This window comes from Bombina bombina, chromosome 1 (assembly GCF_027579735.1).
Source record: "Bombina bombina isolate aBomBom1 chromosome 1, aBomBom1.pri, whole genome shotgun sequence".
NCBI classification, from domain to species: Eukaryota; Metazoa; Chordata; class Amphibia; order Anura; family Bombinatoridae; genus Bombina; species Bombina bombina.
Genome location: NC_069499.1, coordinates 478,194,716 through 478,212,807, shown reverse-complemented (window position 1 = coordinate 478,212,807; position 18,092 = coordinate 478,194,716). Strand labels below are relative to the sequence as shown.

The window sequence follows — 18,092 nt, the reverse complement described above, 5'->3', positions numbered from 1 at the left end:
TGTGTTATGGCTGGTGCTTCTTAATGTCAAGTTGCACACTCACTTAAGAGAGCCTGCTTTACCCACTGCTTCATAAATGGAGCCCATTGTGTATTTGACTAATTTGGATACAATATCTACATACTAGACTTGAGTGATTAGGATCTACAAAATATGCTAATATAATCAGTTAGCTTTTACATTTATATTGTGTTAGGCTTAATATATGGTATCTTTACTGTTTTACTTTTTGAAGGGTTCCTACAAAGGAAGAACATAAATTCCATATAATGTAGATTAAACGGGGTATCTTGATTGTACAGTAATGTATTATGGTTTCACCTGAACATATGTTAATTACAGAACTCTTTTTCTTTTGTAGCCATGAAGCGTCCTTTGAGTCCTGACCATGTGTTTGAAAATGGACGGATGAGTACAGCTATGTTTTTGCGCTGTTTTGAGGAAAAAGTCACGTGGAATGATCGTACGGACTATGAAATTACTAATGAAAAAAAGAAAATTCTTTTTTCGCTGTGTGAGGTTTGCAACATCCAGTTAAACTCTGCAGCCCAAGCTCAGATCCATTACAATGGAAAGTCACACCTAAAAAGAATTAAGCAACTTAACAAGGGAAAAATGCCCACAAACACTTCATCCAGTTCGTTACTTCTAAGCAGCGGTTCAGGTAGGTGATAGGCACCAATTCGTTAAAAGTTTATACTGTATTGGCCTTTGCCTTTGCTTGTCAGTCATTTGCAATGTGATCTCATGTATTGGCCTTCAAAGATCTGTAATGAATCTAGCTGTACCCAAACGTCAGAGATTTATGTAATATGTCTCTGTAGGCTTAAAGTTTCAAATGGAAGTAGTAATACATTACTGCTGTTATATTTGTCACATACCAGAAGGTGATAATGATGCATAAAAATGTATTTAAAGGGACACTGAACCCAAAAAAAATCTTTCAGATAGAGCATGCAATTTTAAGCAACTTTCTAATTTACTCCTATTATCAATTTTTCTTTGTTCTCTTGCTGTCTTTATTTGAAAAAGAAGGCATCTAAGCTAAGGATCCAGCCAATTTTTGGTTTAGTACCCTGGACAGCACGTGTTTATTGGTGGGTGAATTGATCCACCAATCAGCAAGAACAACCCAGGTTGTTAACCAAAAATGGGCCCGGCATCTAAAGTTACATTCTTAATTTTCAAATAAAGATACCACGAAAAGGAAGAAAATTTGATAATAGGAGTAAATTAGAAAGTTGCTTAAAATTGGATGCTCTTTCTGAATCACAAAAGAAAAAATTGGGTTCCATATCCCTTTAATGCAAAATGCATTTATATCTAAATGTTAGAAAAATGTAAGCACTAACTTGGTACACTATTTTGATACCAATGAACCATAATTCTTACATAAAATAACTTTCTCTTGCTGTACATATTGCCATTGATTTAATTGGGTATTTCATTTATTTGCCCCTCCCTTAAAAAATGTCTGCAGATACTCATGCCCAGGGCATATGAGATACAGAGCATTTATTCTATAAAAAAATATTATATCATGTATATACAAGAGCAAAAATGAAGATTTTATGTCATTTATTCAAAAGAGCAGCAATTTTCTTTTTTTGCATAAAAAAGGTGGTCATTTTTTTTTTTAAATTTAAAGGGACACTGAACCCAAATTTTTTCTTTTGTGATTCAGATACAGCATGCAATTTTAAGCAATTTTCTAATTTACTCCTATTATTAAATTGTCTTCATTCTCTTGCTATCTTTATTTGAAATGAAAGAATCTAAGTTTTGATGCCGGACCATTTTTGGTGAACAAACTGGGTTGTTCTTGCTGATTGGTGAATAAATTCACCCACCAATAAACAAGTGCTTTCCATGGTTCTGAACCAAAAAATAGCTTAGATGCCTTCTTTTTCAAATAAAGAAAGCAAGAGAATGAAGAAAAATTAATAATAGGAGTACATTAGAAAGTTGCTTAAAATTGCATGCTTTATCTGAATCACGAAAGAAAAAAAATGTGTTCAGTGTCCCTATAATGTAAACCTTATACAGATTTAGCACTTTCTACTAATGTGCAGTGGCTGATAAGAGCGTCTACTAATGCTCATTGGGCTGATTTGTGTTTCCTTTTAATGCTACTTCCTGCTAATGGGCCTTATGATGTAAAGTTCTCCGCTCTGGCGAGATGATCTAAGACATGACGTCAGTACGGCGAGATCGCAGAGATCCCTTAAATAATTTTAGAAAGGCAAAAGTTTAGCATAGGATCTGCTTATCCAGCTGTGCAGGGTGCTGTATGTAAAGAAGGGCACATACATTGCAATATAATGTTTTAAAAAAACATTTTGTGTGATCTCCATGCTGACCAGTTTTTGATTTTCAGGCCAATAGTAAGAAGTACCTGTAAGCTAGTTTAAAGGGATAGAAAGGTCAACATCAAAATGTACATTCCAATGTGAAATAGAAGCATTTTTGCAATATATTTCCATTAGCAAAAATCCTTCTGGTAAAAGTTATTACTGTTTTTCCGTAGCATACGCACATATCCTGTGAGGGCACGTGCACCAATGTTTAAACTTCACACCTTCTCAAAGAGTTAGTGGTGTCTTGTATGACACAAATGACGTCTTCTCAGAAGCAATACACATCACCCCCAGCTCTCTGAGCTTGAATACTGGTGCACAGGCCCTCACAGGATATGTGCGTATGCCACTGGAAAACAGTAACTTTTACTAGAAGATATTTTGGTAATGAAAGTATATAGCAAAAATACATCTATTTTATATTGAAATGTATTTGTGCACATTTCAATTTTGACCTTTCTATCCCTTTAGTATAGTACACACCTGATAATGGTATACTACAGCTTTTACTTTGTTTTTATTTTTTTGTTCAAGCACAAATCTGCCTACACGCTTAACTGCTGCTCTTTCGTACAAATGTAACGTTTTTGAGTATGTTGTATCTTTAAGTGCGTTTTTGCATGACAAAAGTTATGTTAAAGCAGTTTAAATTGTCATGGAAATTATCAGGAAGTAACTTCCTCCAATATCAATTTCCCACTATCTGATAGCTTCCACAGTTCTGGTAGATGATGGAGTCAAAAAGCCCAAAATTAAAAAAATAAAATACCTTTTTAAGCAAAGGACAAAAAAAAAACAAACAAAAACAAACAAAATATTCTAAAATACCCTTGTAAAGCAATTCCCCGATAATTCATTTTGATGCTCAGGTCTCATCTACAGGTCCATGGGGCTCTATAATAAAAGGGGATGATGAAGGGAGAAACAAATACTTACAATTAGAAATAAATGTTGTTATTAAAGTAATTTCTTTACCAAATGCTTAATCACTTGAAAGTGATGCAAGATAGCTGTAAGAAGCTAAAATAAAATATCACATGAACATCTCTATGTAAAAAATATATTTTACCTCAAATTTCCCTCAGTAGCCACATCCCTTTAAGGGGCTTTAAGCATCCATTGAGGATGCTAGTCCTGGAACTTATAAGGAAGCATGCATTTGGCATGTGTAGACACTGTCACTTTAATTCCCTCTCCTCAAGAGATTGTAATGAAATCCTGCATGAAACAGTGTGAACTCACTGCATTGCTGTTGCTGATTGACTGTTTTTAGTTGAAGGATAACTACTCAAAGGACACCTTCTCTGGTGAGTTGAAGACATTTCTAGGTAAAATATATTCGTTGTTTACATAGAGATGTTAATGTGATATTTTCCACTTAGCTTTTTACAGTTATGCATCATCACCTTCAAGTGATTTAGAATATGGATAACATGCCCCTTTATTCTACCACTGTCATAAGTAACAATTTTAGAAACTTATTGAAGACTGTGGGTATTTTTTAAATCAATGTTAGGGCTACAGGATAAGCAGCATTTGTGCCCATATTGGCAGCATGGTGGTAGCCCAGAGGCATTGCCAGCAAAATAGCTCTGAGTTTTACCTTGGACGCTCATGCCTAGGTTCACCACCCTGGTCTACAACATAGCTTTTTGTGACTGTAGCCTGTTTAAAATGTGCGTGCTCCACTGTCTGTAATGAAAGTGTTTCTAAATATGGGGAGAAAAGTGTTGCCATTAATTACTTATGCAGTGTTCAAGAATAATTATAAAGCTTGTAAAATATACTTTGTGGTCTGATGATTATGACTTTTTGTCACCTTATAATTTTTTATTAAAGAAGCTGTTCACATTTCCCCTGTTAAATGATTTTGGCATTGAAAATGCCCTTTGTTGGTTTTTTTGCTCAGCTTTTCCGTACGACTTATGACAATCGTAGGAAGAAGGATAGCTGGGACAGGTTTAGCGGTGTATCATATTATGTCAATTGAACTAGCCTTGTGTTTGCCCTTGACTGATAAGTCTAACTTTAGGTATCTGATATATGAGATATGCAGTGTTAGAATCAGCAGTAAAATATGTTTGCACTGTAGGGGGAAAATGAATGTGTAGGTCACTCCAAAGGTCGCCAGCATGGCACATGGAAATTAATCTACCTGCAATTGTTTCAAGCATTCCTTTTACTGTTGATCTAGCAAAGCACGTGCTGGTCATTAATCTATGTGCACTATCCAGAACAATAAAACATCACACTTATTTTGGCATTCATTTATGTATGGAACAACTCCATTGATTAATATTAAATATGGCTCTGTCTTTTTGTAATACTGTGGAATGCAGAGATATGTTTTAGAATTTAAAATGCGTCCAAGGTTTTTCTTCTTTGTTGTTATGTGTTAGAGATATTTTAGTCACAATTTTGAAAATAATCTGAAGGACAATAATCACAGGTATATCGTGTAAATGAAAGAATAGTTACAGAAAAAATAGAATAGAAAACAAATGGGTACTAATCCTATATTTTTCTGAAATGACCTTGTGTGCACTGTGCAGTTGTGTCGCATTTCACAGTCAAAATCACATTTGTAAAGTATATGTTACACCCCTGTGGATGCTTAAACGGACATCGGAACCTCTTGTTAATGTTTTCAAATATTGCTTGTAAAAAAAGAGAGGCAAAAAAGGAAAGTCTGTAACCTGTAAATGCTGCAAAGTCAAATGGTTTAGATAATTTGCAGTATTTCGGATGATTAGGTTACAGATTCTGCCTTTTTGGCTTCATTAGGGAGCATGGAACAAATTATAATTTTTACAAAAAAGAGATCTGTAATGTCCCTTTATTGACTAACTACAATGGCCACTCATACCCTGGGGCAATTTTTTCTCTTCAGTGAAGATGGATGGTACATCCAAGTAGAAGCCGTACCACTCACTGCATTAAAAAACAGCATAGCACAAGCCTGCATTCCTACATTACATGCACCATTAAAGGGACAGTCTGCTCCAACAATTGTATTGTTTAAAAATATATTCTCTATATTACACAATCCCCAGTTTAGCATAACCAACACTGTTATATTAATACATGTTTGCCTCTGTGATTAACTTGTATCTAAGCATCTGCAGACTGCCCCCCTTATTTCAGTACTTTTGACAGACTTGCATTTTAGCCAATCAGTACTGACTCATAGAGGCCTATTTATCAAGCCATCAACTATGCTGTATTCGCCGGCACCAATACGTTCGCTTATCATCGCCTAACATCGCGGCCGTGGACCTGAATACGATCTCCATATTTATTTTTAAAAAACCCGGCAAAACACTGCGCACCAAGTACGGGGCAAGTGTTGTTAACTAGCAGCCATCGATCTTGTTGCTATTCAGCTTTTTACCAACTTTATTTATACCCTGTCACTAAACACCGCCACTATACTAAAATGTTTAACCCCTATCCCGCCGCTCCCGGACCCCGCCGCAACTTTAATAAAACTATTAACCCCTATCCCGCTGTTCCCGGACTCCACCGCCACTAAATAAATGTATTAACCCCTATCCCGCTGCTCCTGGACCCTGCCGTAACTGTAATAAAATTATTAACCCCTAAACCCCTGGCCTCCCACATCAATGCCACTTACTAAACCTATTAACCCCTAAACTGCCAGCCCCCCACATCACCATAAACTAAATTAATCTATTAACCCCTAAACCTAACAACCCGCTAACTTTACATTAAAATTACTTCATCCCTATCTTATAATAAATTAAAACTTACCTTTAGAATTAAATGAAACTATATTAAACTATTAATTAACCTACCCTAACTATTATACTAAAATTATATTAAACTACCAATTAAATTAACTATATTACATATTTAAAAACCTAACCCTACTCAAATTATTTAAATCTACAATTAAAAATTACTAAATTACAAAAAAATAAACACAAAGTTACAAAAAATAAAAAACCCTATCTTAAAAAAATAAGCTCCCCATTGCCCTGAAAAGGGCATTTGTATGGGCATTGCCCTTAATAGGGCATTTAGCTCTTTTACTGCCCAAAGTCCCTACTCTAAAAATAAAACCCACCCAATAAACCCTTAAAAAAACCAGTAACCCCCGACGATCCACTTACAGTTTTCGAAGACCGGACATCCATCCTCATCCAAGTGGCAGAAGTCCTCATCGAAGCTGGCAGAAGTCTTCATCCAAGCGGGCCGAAGTCCTCATCGAAGCCGGCAGAAGTCTTCATCCAGATGGCATCTTCTATCTTCATCCATCCAGCGCGGAGCAGATCCATCTTCAAGACATCCGGCGCGGAGCATCCTCTTCTTCAGATGGTCAACGTAAAATTAAGTTTCCCTTTAAGGTACGTAATCCAAGATGGCATCCCTTACATTCCAATTGGCTGATAGAATTCTATCAGCCAATAGGAATTAAAGGGTAAAACATCCTATTGGTTGTTGCAATCAGCCAATAGGATTGAGCTTTCATCCTATTGGCTGATCCAATCAGCCAATAGGATTGAGCTCGCATTCTATTGGCTGATTGGAATACCAAGAGAACAAAGCAAATGTGATGATAAAAGTAAATTGGAAAGTTGTTTAAAATTGCATCCCCTATCTGAACCTTCAAAGTTTAATTTTGACTTGACTGTCCCTTTAAGTCAATGCATGTGCTCCCGTTGAATATATTAAATCTATTTATATCTGTCTCTTATATATGCAGCTATAGTTTAAGCTTCCCCAAACTGCAAACTCTTCAGTATTTAAACACAGATGCTTGTAACTTTGGATTGAGTGAACACATTTCTTTGAAATCTGGCAATTTTATATTCTCCATCCCATTTAATTTAATTGTTTAATATCTTTGATTGGAGAATTCAGTTTGGGAGTATTCATACGTTTTAATGTTTGACTGGGAACTTAAACTTTTTTTTTTTTTTGCTATAAAATTCTAAACATATAATCAAATATAAGCTGATTGTTCCAGTAATTACTTTTGCATTTGTTGTGTTGTAGTTTGTTGTAGTTTGGAAAATATAATACTAAACATCAATACTGTTATATTAAATCGGTATTCCACTGGCAACTGTAGTAGTACTCTGTAAACCCAGAATATGCTGCAGAGAATCTTCTTAAAGGGCCATCATAATGATAAATTCAAATCTTATCATTTATTATAGCGGGTCATTTTATCACTAGCAACGATGCAGCGCAATGTATTTAACTCTTGCTTGAGTTCACAGCAGGAGTGACATCAAGTAAACTTGGATTCTGTGAGTGAGGGACAGATTTAGGTCACTTAGTTGGGTTCTGTGGCAGAGGGACTTGTTTAGGACTTTGATGTGAGTGATAGGTAAGCATAGTTTTCCATTTAATAATTCTGACCACCTAGACAAGGCTAATCCTGTACAGCGCCACCTGTGGCCCTTCATGACCCCTGGTTTGTCATGACTCTGAAACCATACTTCTTGACTGAGCCCCTAGCCTTCCGGTTCTGGATGGTGGGAGATATATTACTTTGCAAACTATGGATTAGGTGACGAATTTAGCGCTATTTATCGCCTCCGCTCATGCGTTAACTCCACTAGAAGTAAGCTTTTGTTGGCGTATTACAAGTTGAAAGTAAAAGGTTTTTGCATTAACCCAATCCGCGCAAAATGCCAAACCACATTAACGTATTACTCTTATAGACTTCAATGGAGCTTGAAAAGTGGGAAAAAAAACAAGTTGTTAAAACTCAAGTGCACCAACCATCATGAAATATGAATATTTCACATTCCAATGTTCTTCACATAGCATAATATGTTCATGAATACATATTTGTATATATATATATGATTTGTTTTGGCAATATATATAATATATCTATATATATATATATATATATATATATATATATATATATATATATATATATATATATATTTATAAACACTTAGAACATATTCCCCTATGTGAAGAACATTGGAATGTGAAATATTTACAGTACATACACAAACACTTTATTAAATATGAATATTGCATAAATATGATTATTCATGTTTTCAGTTGCTTGACTGCAAAGGGCTCCAATGCACTTTAGAGATGTATATGTATGTATCTCTATGTTAAATCCCTTTGTCTGCCTTTTTTTTTTTACACATCTGTGACCTAGTATCTTTGAGCCTTTATAACTTCGTCATGCAATATATACAGTATATATTTTTTATTAGTTGGTGTTATTATGAGTGCAACTGTACTTTTAAATATAATTTTTATCTATTTTGTGTCACTTTTTTGTCTCAAGTAACAATTAACCAGAGCACTAGTAGCACTTAAATTAAATTGTGCTCAAGCAAACACGTTTACTTTCAACCTGTAATACACGCACTACTTCAAATGCCCCCAAACACACATGATACACCCCTTTTCGCTTACTCGCAACACTCGTAATTTTGCCCTAAAATGGGCCATAGAGCTCCTGAATTGTTTGCAGAAGAATATTCCTTTAAGATGGGGAAAAGCAATATATGCGTGCTGATCACCTTCACAAATCTGCATATTTATTTCCTGAAGTTATGAGTGCAGGAGTGGGATATCTTTTATCAAACCTTGATACTTTTTCTGTGCCTATAAAGTTCTCTGTCACCTTCAGATGAGTATAAGGGCAGCAGCAGTGTACATGATGTGGCATATCAGTGTGTGCTTTGTTAGTCTGCAGAAACAAGAACAAGACATTTGTGGTTTACATAGGACATGTTTACTATAATCACTGTATTTTCTGACCAGTTTTTGCAACACAGCACAGATACATGCACATGCCATTAATATATCCCATAATAGGATTAGAGTTTAAAATCAGTGCACCAATATGGAAAAAAAGTCTAAAAAGCATTTGCAAGTACAAACTGCATTATAATCAACATGAGTATTAAGATGCCTTCATACACTTTTTTCCCCACTTTTTTTGGTATTGCTCGCCCTCTAGTGGCCAATATCTATGCTGATTCTGATTGCTGCATTTTTCTCTGTATGATACAGCACAGCAGATAATAGAGTCACTTTATCTGGATATGTATGTCTCCCCTTGTTGTGTATTACTTCTCCCTGAGGAAAGTACAGCTCGTGTTTGACATAGTTGTGCTGCATTATTTGGCTTCTGGAGATGTATCAGATACCCAAAGATTCCCTACGGAACTATAAACAGAGATAAATCTGACTTATGTCCCACAGCTATCTACTATTACCCTGCTTTGATCACGTTTTCTCTTACCCAGCCTCTCATTTTTTCCTTTCCCATGCACAGAGTAAAAACAAACAATAAATCTGACAGCTGCAGCTTAAATAAAATACAGGGAGTAATAGATAGTTCTTGCTATACTCTTTATTAGAGTGATTATCAGCTTATATGTGCCAGGTAGAGCACTATTCATCCTACCACCAACAGGGCACACAAATTAAACAAAAAATGCTTCTGTTTTATTGGCTTTTTGTAAATGTAAAATTAAACTAAGCAATATGTAAAAAAAACTAACAAAAAACAAACAAAAAAACAACACATCATTACTGTAGTTACATAGTTGATTAATCAAAGTTAAATAAACAAATACACATTGTAGTAAATGCAAATTGAAATATAAAAAGCTGAAAAAATTATAATAAAACAAAAATAAAAGAATGGTTATTAACATATGAGAAGCAAAAAATGTCTTCTAATGGCAGTAAAGGCAAAACTAATCTTAAATTGATTCAATAGAACATGACATTTTAAACAACTTTCCAATTTTATTTCTATGATCAATTTAAGTTTTCTTGGTATCTTTTGTTAAAGAGCAAACTTAGGTGAGCTCAGGAGTGTGCACGTCTTGTCTAAAACCTTGTCAACAGTGTTTGTAACATTGTTTATAGCAATGTTATACATAGTTACAAACACTGCTGCTATAGACACGTGTATGCTCCTAAGCTTCCTAAGCCCATCTAGGTTTAGTCTTCAACAAAGAATACCAAGAAAACAAAGCAAATTTGATAATAGAAGTAAATTGGAAAGTTGTTTAAAATTGTTTACTCTATCTGAATCCCTAAAGTTTAATTTTGACTTCACTGTAATTTTAAACACTTCAGTAGTTTAAAATGTTTTACTGAATGTCCCCTTTTGCTGTAATTTAATTCCGTAGATTGTGAACTTTACAATTCCTGTTATTTTAGAAGTGCAAGGGTAGACTCCACTGTTATATTCCACACAGTCTAATTGGCGTCAGCAAAGAAGGAAATATAAGTTACAACATAGTGGCGCCCCGTGGACACTAAGGCCGGTATTTGTCAACTGCCCGGATGGACATTGTTCGCTTATGCAAATCTGTCTGCCCAAGATCTCAGAATGCGAGCAGCCATATCTAACATTTCACAATGGCGCACGAGAAGGGTTTTGCCAATCAACCTGGGGCGAACGTACCTGGGGTGATTTAATCTGCCAGCTAATATCTAGCTCACTGGTTAGGAAGCTGTGGTCTGATGACCGCTGCTTCCTAACTTTCGGTTGTGGCCCCCTCATGCGAGTCTGCAGTGATTGGCCCCGAGAGCAGCATACACAACATACACAGCATACACTTGATAAATGGCAACTAAAAATTTACACTCATGTTTTCAATATTTAAACAACTAATATCATTTATATATAACAAACACAAATAAACATCTGCATATTTATTCTCAGGCTAGTGCTTGATATGAATATATCATTCTATTTAGCCTTTATTTATTGTTTTATGTCCCTTTAAATTGCCAAACTAAAATTATGGTAATAATCTGAAGAAAAATAAATACTTTACATTTAGAAGGCAAATTATGGTTTTACTGACTAAAAATAAAGAAATATTGGTTAATATAATTTTACTTATATTGTACTAACGTAAATCTGTGTTAATTGCAAGACATTTCTGACAGACATGTGTATAGTGACATACTTGATAATATTGTCAGTGATTCAAAGCAAGAGTAAGCACAACTATGTAACGTGAGATTAAAATGGTATGTATGTATGTGTATATATATATATATATATATATTTGAGTGTGTGTGTCTATATATATGTGTGTGTGTCTCTGTGTGTATGTATATATATATTGTGTGTGTGTGTGTTTTTAATATACATATATATACAGTATATATATATATATGTGTGTGTGTGTGTGTGTTTTATATATACATATATATGTGTGTGTGTGTGTGTGTCTCTGTGTGCATATACAGTATATATATATATATATATATATATATATATATATATATATATATATATATATATATATATATATATATACAGGGAGTGCAGAATTATTAGGCAAGTTGTATTTTTGAGGATTAATGTTATTATTGAACAACAACCATGTTCTCAATTAACCCAAAAAACTCATTAATATCAAAGCTGAATAGTTTTGGAAGTAGTTTTTAGTTTGTTTTTAGTTATAGTTGTTTTAGGGGGATATCTGTGTGTGCAGGTGACTATTACTGTGCATAATTGTTAGGCAACTTAACAAAAAACAAATATATACCCATTTCAATTATTTATTTTTACCAGTGAAACCAATATAACATCTCAACATTCACAAATATACATTTCTGACATTCAAAAACAAAACAAAAACAAATCAGTGACCAATATAGCCACCTTTCTTTGCAAGGACACTCAAAAGCCTGCCATCCATGGATTCTGTCAGTGTTTTGATCTGTTCACCATCAACATTGTGTGCAGCAGCAACCACAGCCTCCCAGACACTGTTCAGAGAGGTGTACTGTTTTCCCTCCTTGTAAATCTCACATTTGATGATGGACCACAGGTTCTCAATGGGGTTCAGATCAGGCGAACAAGGAGGCTATGTCATTAGATTTTCTTCTTTTATACCCTTTCTTGCCAGCCACGCTGTGGAGTACTTGGACGCGTGTGATGGAGCATTGTCCTGCATGAAAATCATGTTTTTCTTGAAGGATGCAGACTTCTTCCTGTACCACTGCTTGAAGAAGGTGTCTTCCAGAAACTGGCAGTAGGACTGGGAGTTGAGCTTGACTCCATCCTCAACCCGAAAAGGCCCCACAAGCTCACCTTTGATGATACCAGCCCAAACCAGTACTCCACCTCCACCTTGCTGGCGTCTGAGTCGGACTGGAGCTCTCTGCCCTTTACCAATCCAGCCACGGGCCCATCCATCTGGCCCATCAAGACTCACTCTCATTTCATCAGTCCGTAAAACCTTAGAAAAATCAGTCTTGAGATATTTCTTGGCCCAGTCTTGACGTTTCAGCTTGTGTGTCTTGTTCAGTGGTGGTCGTCTTTCAGCCTTTCTTACCTTGGCCATCTCTCTGAGTATTGCACACCTTGTGCTTTTGGGCACTCCAGTGATGTTGCAGCTCTGAAATATGGCCAAACTGGTGGCAAGTGGCATCTTGGCAGCTGCACGCTTGACTTTTCTCAGTTCATGGGCAGTTATTTTGCGCCTTGGTTTTTCCACACGCTTCTTGCGTCCCTGTTGACTATTTTGAATGAAACGCTTGATTGTTCGATGATCACGCTTCAGAAGCTTTGCAATTTTAAGAGTGCTGCATCCCTCTGCAAGATATCTCACTATTTTTGACTTTTCTGAGCCTGTCAATTTCTTCTTTTGACCCATTTTGCCAAAGGAAAGGAAGTTGCCTAATAATTATGCACACCTGATATAGGGTGTTGATGTTATTAGACCACACCCCTTCTCATTACAGAGATGCACATCACCTAATATGCTTAATTGGTAGTAGGCTTTCGAGCCTATACAGCTTGGAGTAAGACAACATGCATAAAGAGGATGATGTGGTCAAAATACTCATTTGCCTAAAAATTCTGCACTCCCTGTATGTGTGTGTATATATGAGTGTATACATTTGTGTGTGTGTTTATATAGATTTCTTTAAGCACATTAGACAAGAATATTAATATACTGCTTACTTTTTAAAGATATGGTATATATTCCATTAAAATTATTTTCGTATCTAAGTTTTTTTTGTCAAGCATTTTCCTTAATAACATATTAGCTGGTGCCTTCTCTTTCCAAAAAACGTTTATTTAAGGGATAGAGCGGTCAGCAATTAAATGTGTGCATGGATGCATTTCAATTTGAAATAAAACAGAGTTACCTCCTTTTCTTGAAAAAAAAGTACCAGCCATACTCATTAGCATAGATTAGCATAAATAATTATACCACATAATTCAGGAACTAAAGCTGCTAGGACTGATTTTAAATGTTTATTTGTTTATAATTAGATTCCTATACACTTAGAAGAAGTTTGACAAAGATATCATCTTTTTTTACTATTTAACTTCTATTTTCAGCTTTGAGTTGAACATTAAAAATACTGTCCATGTTGTTAAAATACCATCTGGGTAGCAACCCTAAAATGGAAGCTTTTATGCAATGCACTTCAATTAACAAAAATGCTTCTAGTTAAAGTTATTACTGTTTTCAGTGGCATATGCACATATCCTGTGAGGGGCTATGCACCAGTATTCAAAATCAAAGAGGGGGTGTTTATTGTGTCTGTGAAGACTTAATTTGTGTCATACAAGCCACTGCTGACTCTCTGAGAAAGTTTAGTGTTTGAATGCTGGTGCATGGGCCCTAACAGCATATTTGTGTATGCCATTGAAAACAGCCATAACCTTTACTAGAAACATTTTTGCTAATGGAAGTAAGTTACAAAAATGTTTCTATTTGAAATTGAAATGCACCCATGCACATTTACATTTTGACCTTCCTATCCCTTTAATATTTAATTAATATTTGAATATTTTATAAGAAACATTTTTTTAAGTCTTTAGTCCATGTTTTTGGGTTCATCTGCTATGTAAATCCTGTATTTATATGTCTGTAGATATAATAAAATATTTTTTTGCTATAATTCAGGGGCGCGATCCGATAAAGAGCGTAGTTTGCGGCGCAAGCGAGGGAACCCCCGCCGCCAGCTGTTTCAGCTCGCAACTCGAGCTATCCTATATACGGCGCCATCAGAGGCTATAGTGCCGTAAGACTGACAAACCATCGATGTCCAGAAATCTGCGTAAGTACAAATTTCTGGAGTCGCCAGTGACTTACGGCACTTTAGAAACTGCCGGCGCCTACAAAACCTGACTAAAGTTATTAAATCACCCGTACTGTCTAACACGCCTCCCAAACATAGCCCGACACGTCTAACCCTCTATCCGCTATCCCTCCTCACTATCCTAACAATAAAAAATGTATTAACCCCTAAACCGCCGCTCCTGGACCCCGCCGCCAGCTATATTAAATCTATAACCCCCTAATGTGATTCCCCTACACCGTCACAAGCTACATTACATACCCCCTAATGTGAGTCCTTTACACCGCCACCATCTACCTTACCTACCCCCTAAACTGAGCCCCCTACCCCGCCGCCATCTAACCTACCCCCTAAAGTGAGCACCTACCCCACCGCCAGCTACCTTACCTACCCCTTAAACTGAGTCCCCTACCCCGCCACCATCTATCTTACCTACCCCCTAAAGTGAGCCCCCTACCCCGCCGCCATCTATCTTACCTACCCCTAAAGTGAGCCCCTACCCCACCGCCAGCTACCTTACCTACCCCCTAAAGTGAGCCCCTTACACCGTCGCCATCTATTTTAAAAATATTAACCCCTAATTTAATCCCCCTACACCGCCGCCAGCTATATTAACTATATTAACCCTAATTATATTAGAGTTAATATAGTTATTATATATATTAACTATATTAACCCTAATTATATTAGGGTTAATATAGTTAATATCGTTATTATAATATATATATATATTAAGTATAATAACCCTATCTAACGCTAACACACCTAACTAAATTCTTATTAAAATAGATCTAATTAATATTAATATTATTAATTAAAATATTCCTATTTAAATCTAAATACTTACTTATAAAATAAACCCTAAGATAGCTACAATGTAATTAATAATTACATTGCAGCTATTTTAGGGTTTATATTTATTTTACAGGTAACTTGGTATTTATTTTAACTAGGTATAATAGCTATTAAATAGTTAATAACTACAGGGAGTGCAGAATTATTAGGCAAATTAGTATTTTGACCACATCATCCTCTTTATGCATGTTGTCTTACTCCAAGCTGTATAGGCTCGAAAGCCTACTACCAATTAAGCATATTAGGTGATGTGCATCTCTGTAATGAGAAGGGGTGTGGTCTAATGACATCAACACCCTATATCAGGTGTGCATAATTATTAGGCAACTTCCTTTCCTTTGGAAAATGGGTCAAAAGAAGGACTTGACAGGCTCAGAAAAGTAAAAAAATAGTGAGATATCTTGCAGAGGAATGCAGCACTCTTAAAATTGCAAAGCTTCTGAAGCGTGTTCATCGAACAATCAAGCGTTTCATTCAAAATAGTCAACAGGGACGCAAGAAGCGTGTGGAAAAACCAAGGCGCAAAATAACTGCCCATGAACTGAGAAAAGTCAAGCGTGCAGCTGCCAAGATGCCACTTGCCACCAGTTTGGCCATATTTCAGAGCTGCAACATCACTGGAGTGCCCAAAAGCACAAGGTGTGCAATACTCAGAGACATGGCCAAGGTAAGAAAGGCTGAAAGACGACCACCACTGAACAAGACACACAAGCTGAAACGTCAAGACTGGGCCAAGAAATATCTCAAGACTGATTTTTCTAAGGTTTTATGGACTGATGAAATGAGAGTGAGTCTTGATGGGCCAGATGGATGGGCCTGTGGCTGGATTGGTAAAGGGCAGAGAGCTCCAATCCGACACAGACGCCAGCAAGGTGGAGGTGGAGTACTGGTTTGGGCTGGTATCATCAAAGATGAGCTTGTGGGGCCTTTTCGGGTTGAGGATGGAGTCAAGCTCAACTCCCAGTCCTACTGCCAGTTTCTGGAAGACACCTTCTTCAAGCAGTGGTACAGGAAGAAGTCTGCATCCTTCAAGAAAAACATGATTTTCATGCAGGACAATGCTCCATCACACGCGTCCAAGTACTCCACAGCTCGGCTGGCAAGAAAGGGTATAAAAGAAGAAAATCTAATGACATGGCCTCCTTGTTCACCTGATCTGAACCCCATTGAGAACCTGTGGTCCATCATCAAATGTGAGATTTACAAGGAGGGAAAACAGTACAGCTCTCTGAAAAGTGTCTGGGAGGCTGTGGTTGCTGCTGCACGCAATGTTGATGGTGAACAGATCAAAACACTGACAGAATCCATGGATGGCAGGCTTTTGAGTGTCCTTGCAAAGAAAGGTGGCTATATTGGTCACTGATTTGTTTTTGTTTTGTTTTTGAATGTCAGAAATGTATATTTGTGAATGTTGAGATGTTATATTGGTTTCACTGGTAAAAATAAATAATTGAAATGGGTATATATTTGTTTTTTGTTAAGTTGCCTTATAATTATGCACAGTAATAGTCACCTGCACACACAGATATTCCCCTAAAATAGCTATAACTAAAAACAAACTAAAAACTACTTCCAAAACTATTCAGCTTTGATATTAATGAGTTTTTTGGGTTCATTGAGAACATGGTTGTTGTTCAATAATAAAATTAATCCTCAAAAATACAACTTGCCTAATAATTCTGCACTCCCTGTATTTAATAGCTACCTAGTTAAAATAATTACCAATTTACCTGTAAAATAAATCCTAACTTAAGTTACAAATACACCTACACTATCAATAAATTAAATAAACTACAAATATCTAAACTAAAATACAATAAAATAATCTAAACTAAATTACAAAAAAAAAACTAAATTACAAAAAATATTTTTAAGCTAATTACACCTATTCTAAGCCCCCTAATAAAATAATAAAGCCCCCCAAAATAAAAAAATGTCCCTGCCCTATTCTAAATTAAAAAAGTTCAAAGCTCTTTTACCTTACCAGCCCTTAAAAGGGCCTTTTGCGGGGTATGCCCCAAAGAAAACCGCTCTTTTGCCTGTAAAGAAAAAACACAATACCACCCCCCAACATTACAACCCACCACCCACATACCCCTATTCTAAACCCACCCAAACCCCCCTTAAAAAAACCTAACACTACCCCCCTGAAGATCTCCCTACCTTGTCTTCACCCAGCCGGGCCGAACTCTTCATCCGATCCGGGCGATGTCCAATGAAGCGGCAGTGAAGTCTTCTTCCATCCTGGCGATGTCTTCAATCAAGCGGCAGTGAAGTCTTCTTCCATCCGGCGATGTCTTCTTCCACCCGGCGATGTCTTCAAGCAAAGCGGCATTTTCAATCTTCTTTCTTCGCTCCTCCGCCGCGGAGCATCCATCCGGCACGAAGACTAAACGAGGAATGAGGTACCTTTAAATGACGTCATTCAAGATGACGTCCGTCGAATTCCAATTGACTGATAGGATTCTATCAGCCAATCGGAATTAAGGTAGAAAAATCTGATTGGCTGATTGAATCAGCCAATCAGATTCAAGTTCAATCCGATTGACTGAACCAATCTTGGATGACGTCATTTAAAGGTTCCTCATTCCTCGTTTAGTCTTCGTGCCGGATGGATGCTCTGCGGTGGAGGAGCGAAGAAAGAAGATTGAAGATGCCGCTTTGCTTGAAGACATCGCCGGGTGGAAGAAGACATCGCCGGATGGAAGAAGACTTCACTGCCGCTTGATTGAAGACATTGCCCGGATGGAAGAAGACTTCACTGCCGCTTCATTGGACATCGCCTGGATCGGA

General features: G+C 36.6%; 1 protein-coding gene across 1 annotated transcript in view; it reads left to right on the top strand.

Moving 5' to 3' along the window:
* The first annotated feature begins 363 nt into the window (after nt 1–363).
* The window catches only part of ZNF385B (zinc finger protein 385B), an 826,323-nt gene continuing 808,594 nt past the window's right edge, over nt 364–18,092 (top strand). Inside the window, exon 1 of the mRNA XM_053698515.1 lies at nt 364–664. Within this exon, the coding sequence (XP_053554490.1) occupies nt 364–664 (301 nt within the window). The remainder of the gene's footprint in view (nt 665–18,092) is intronic.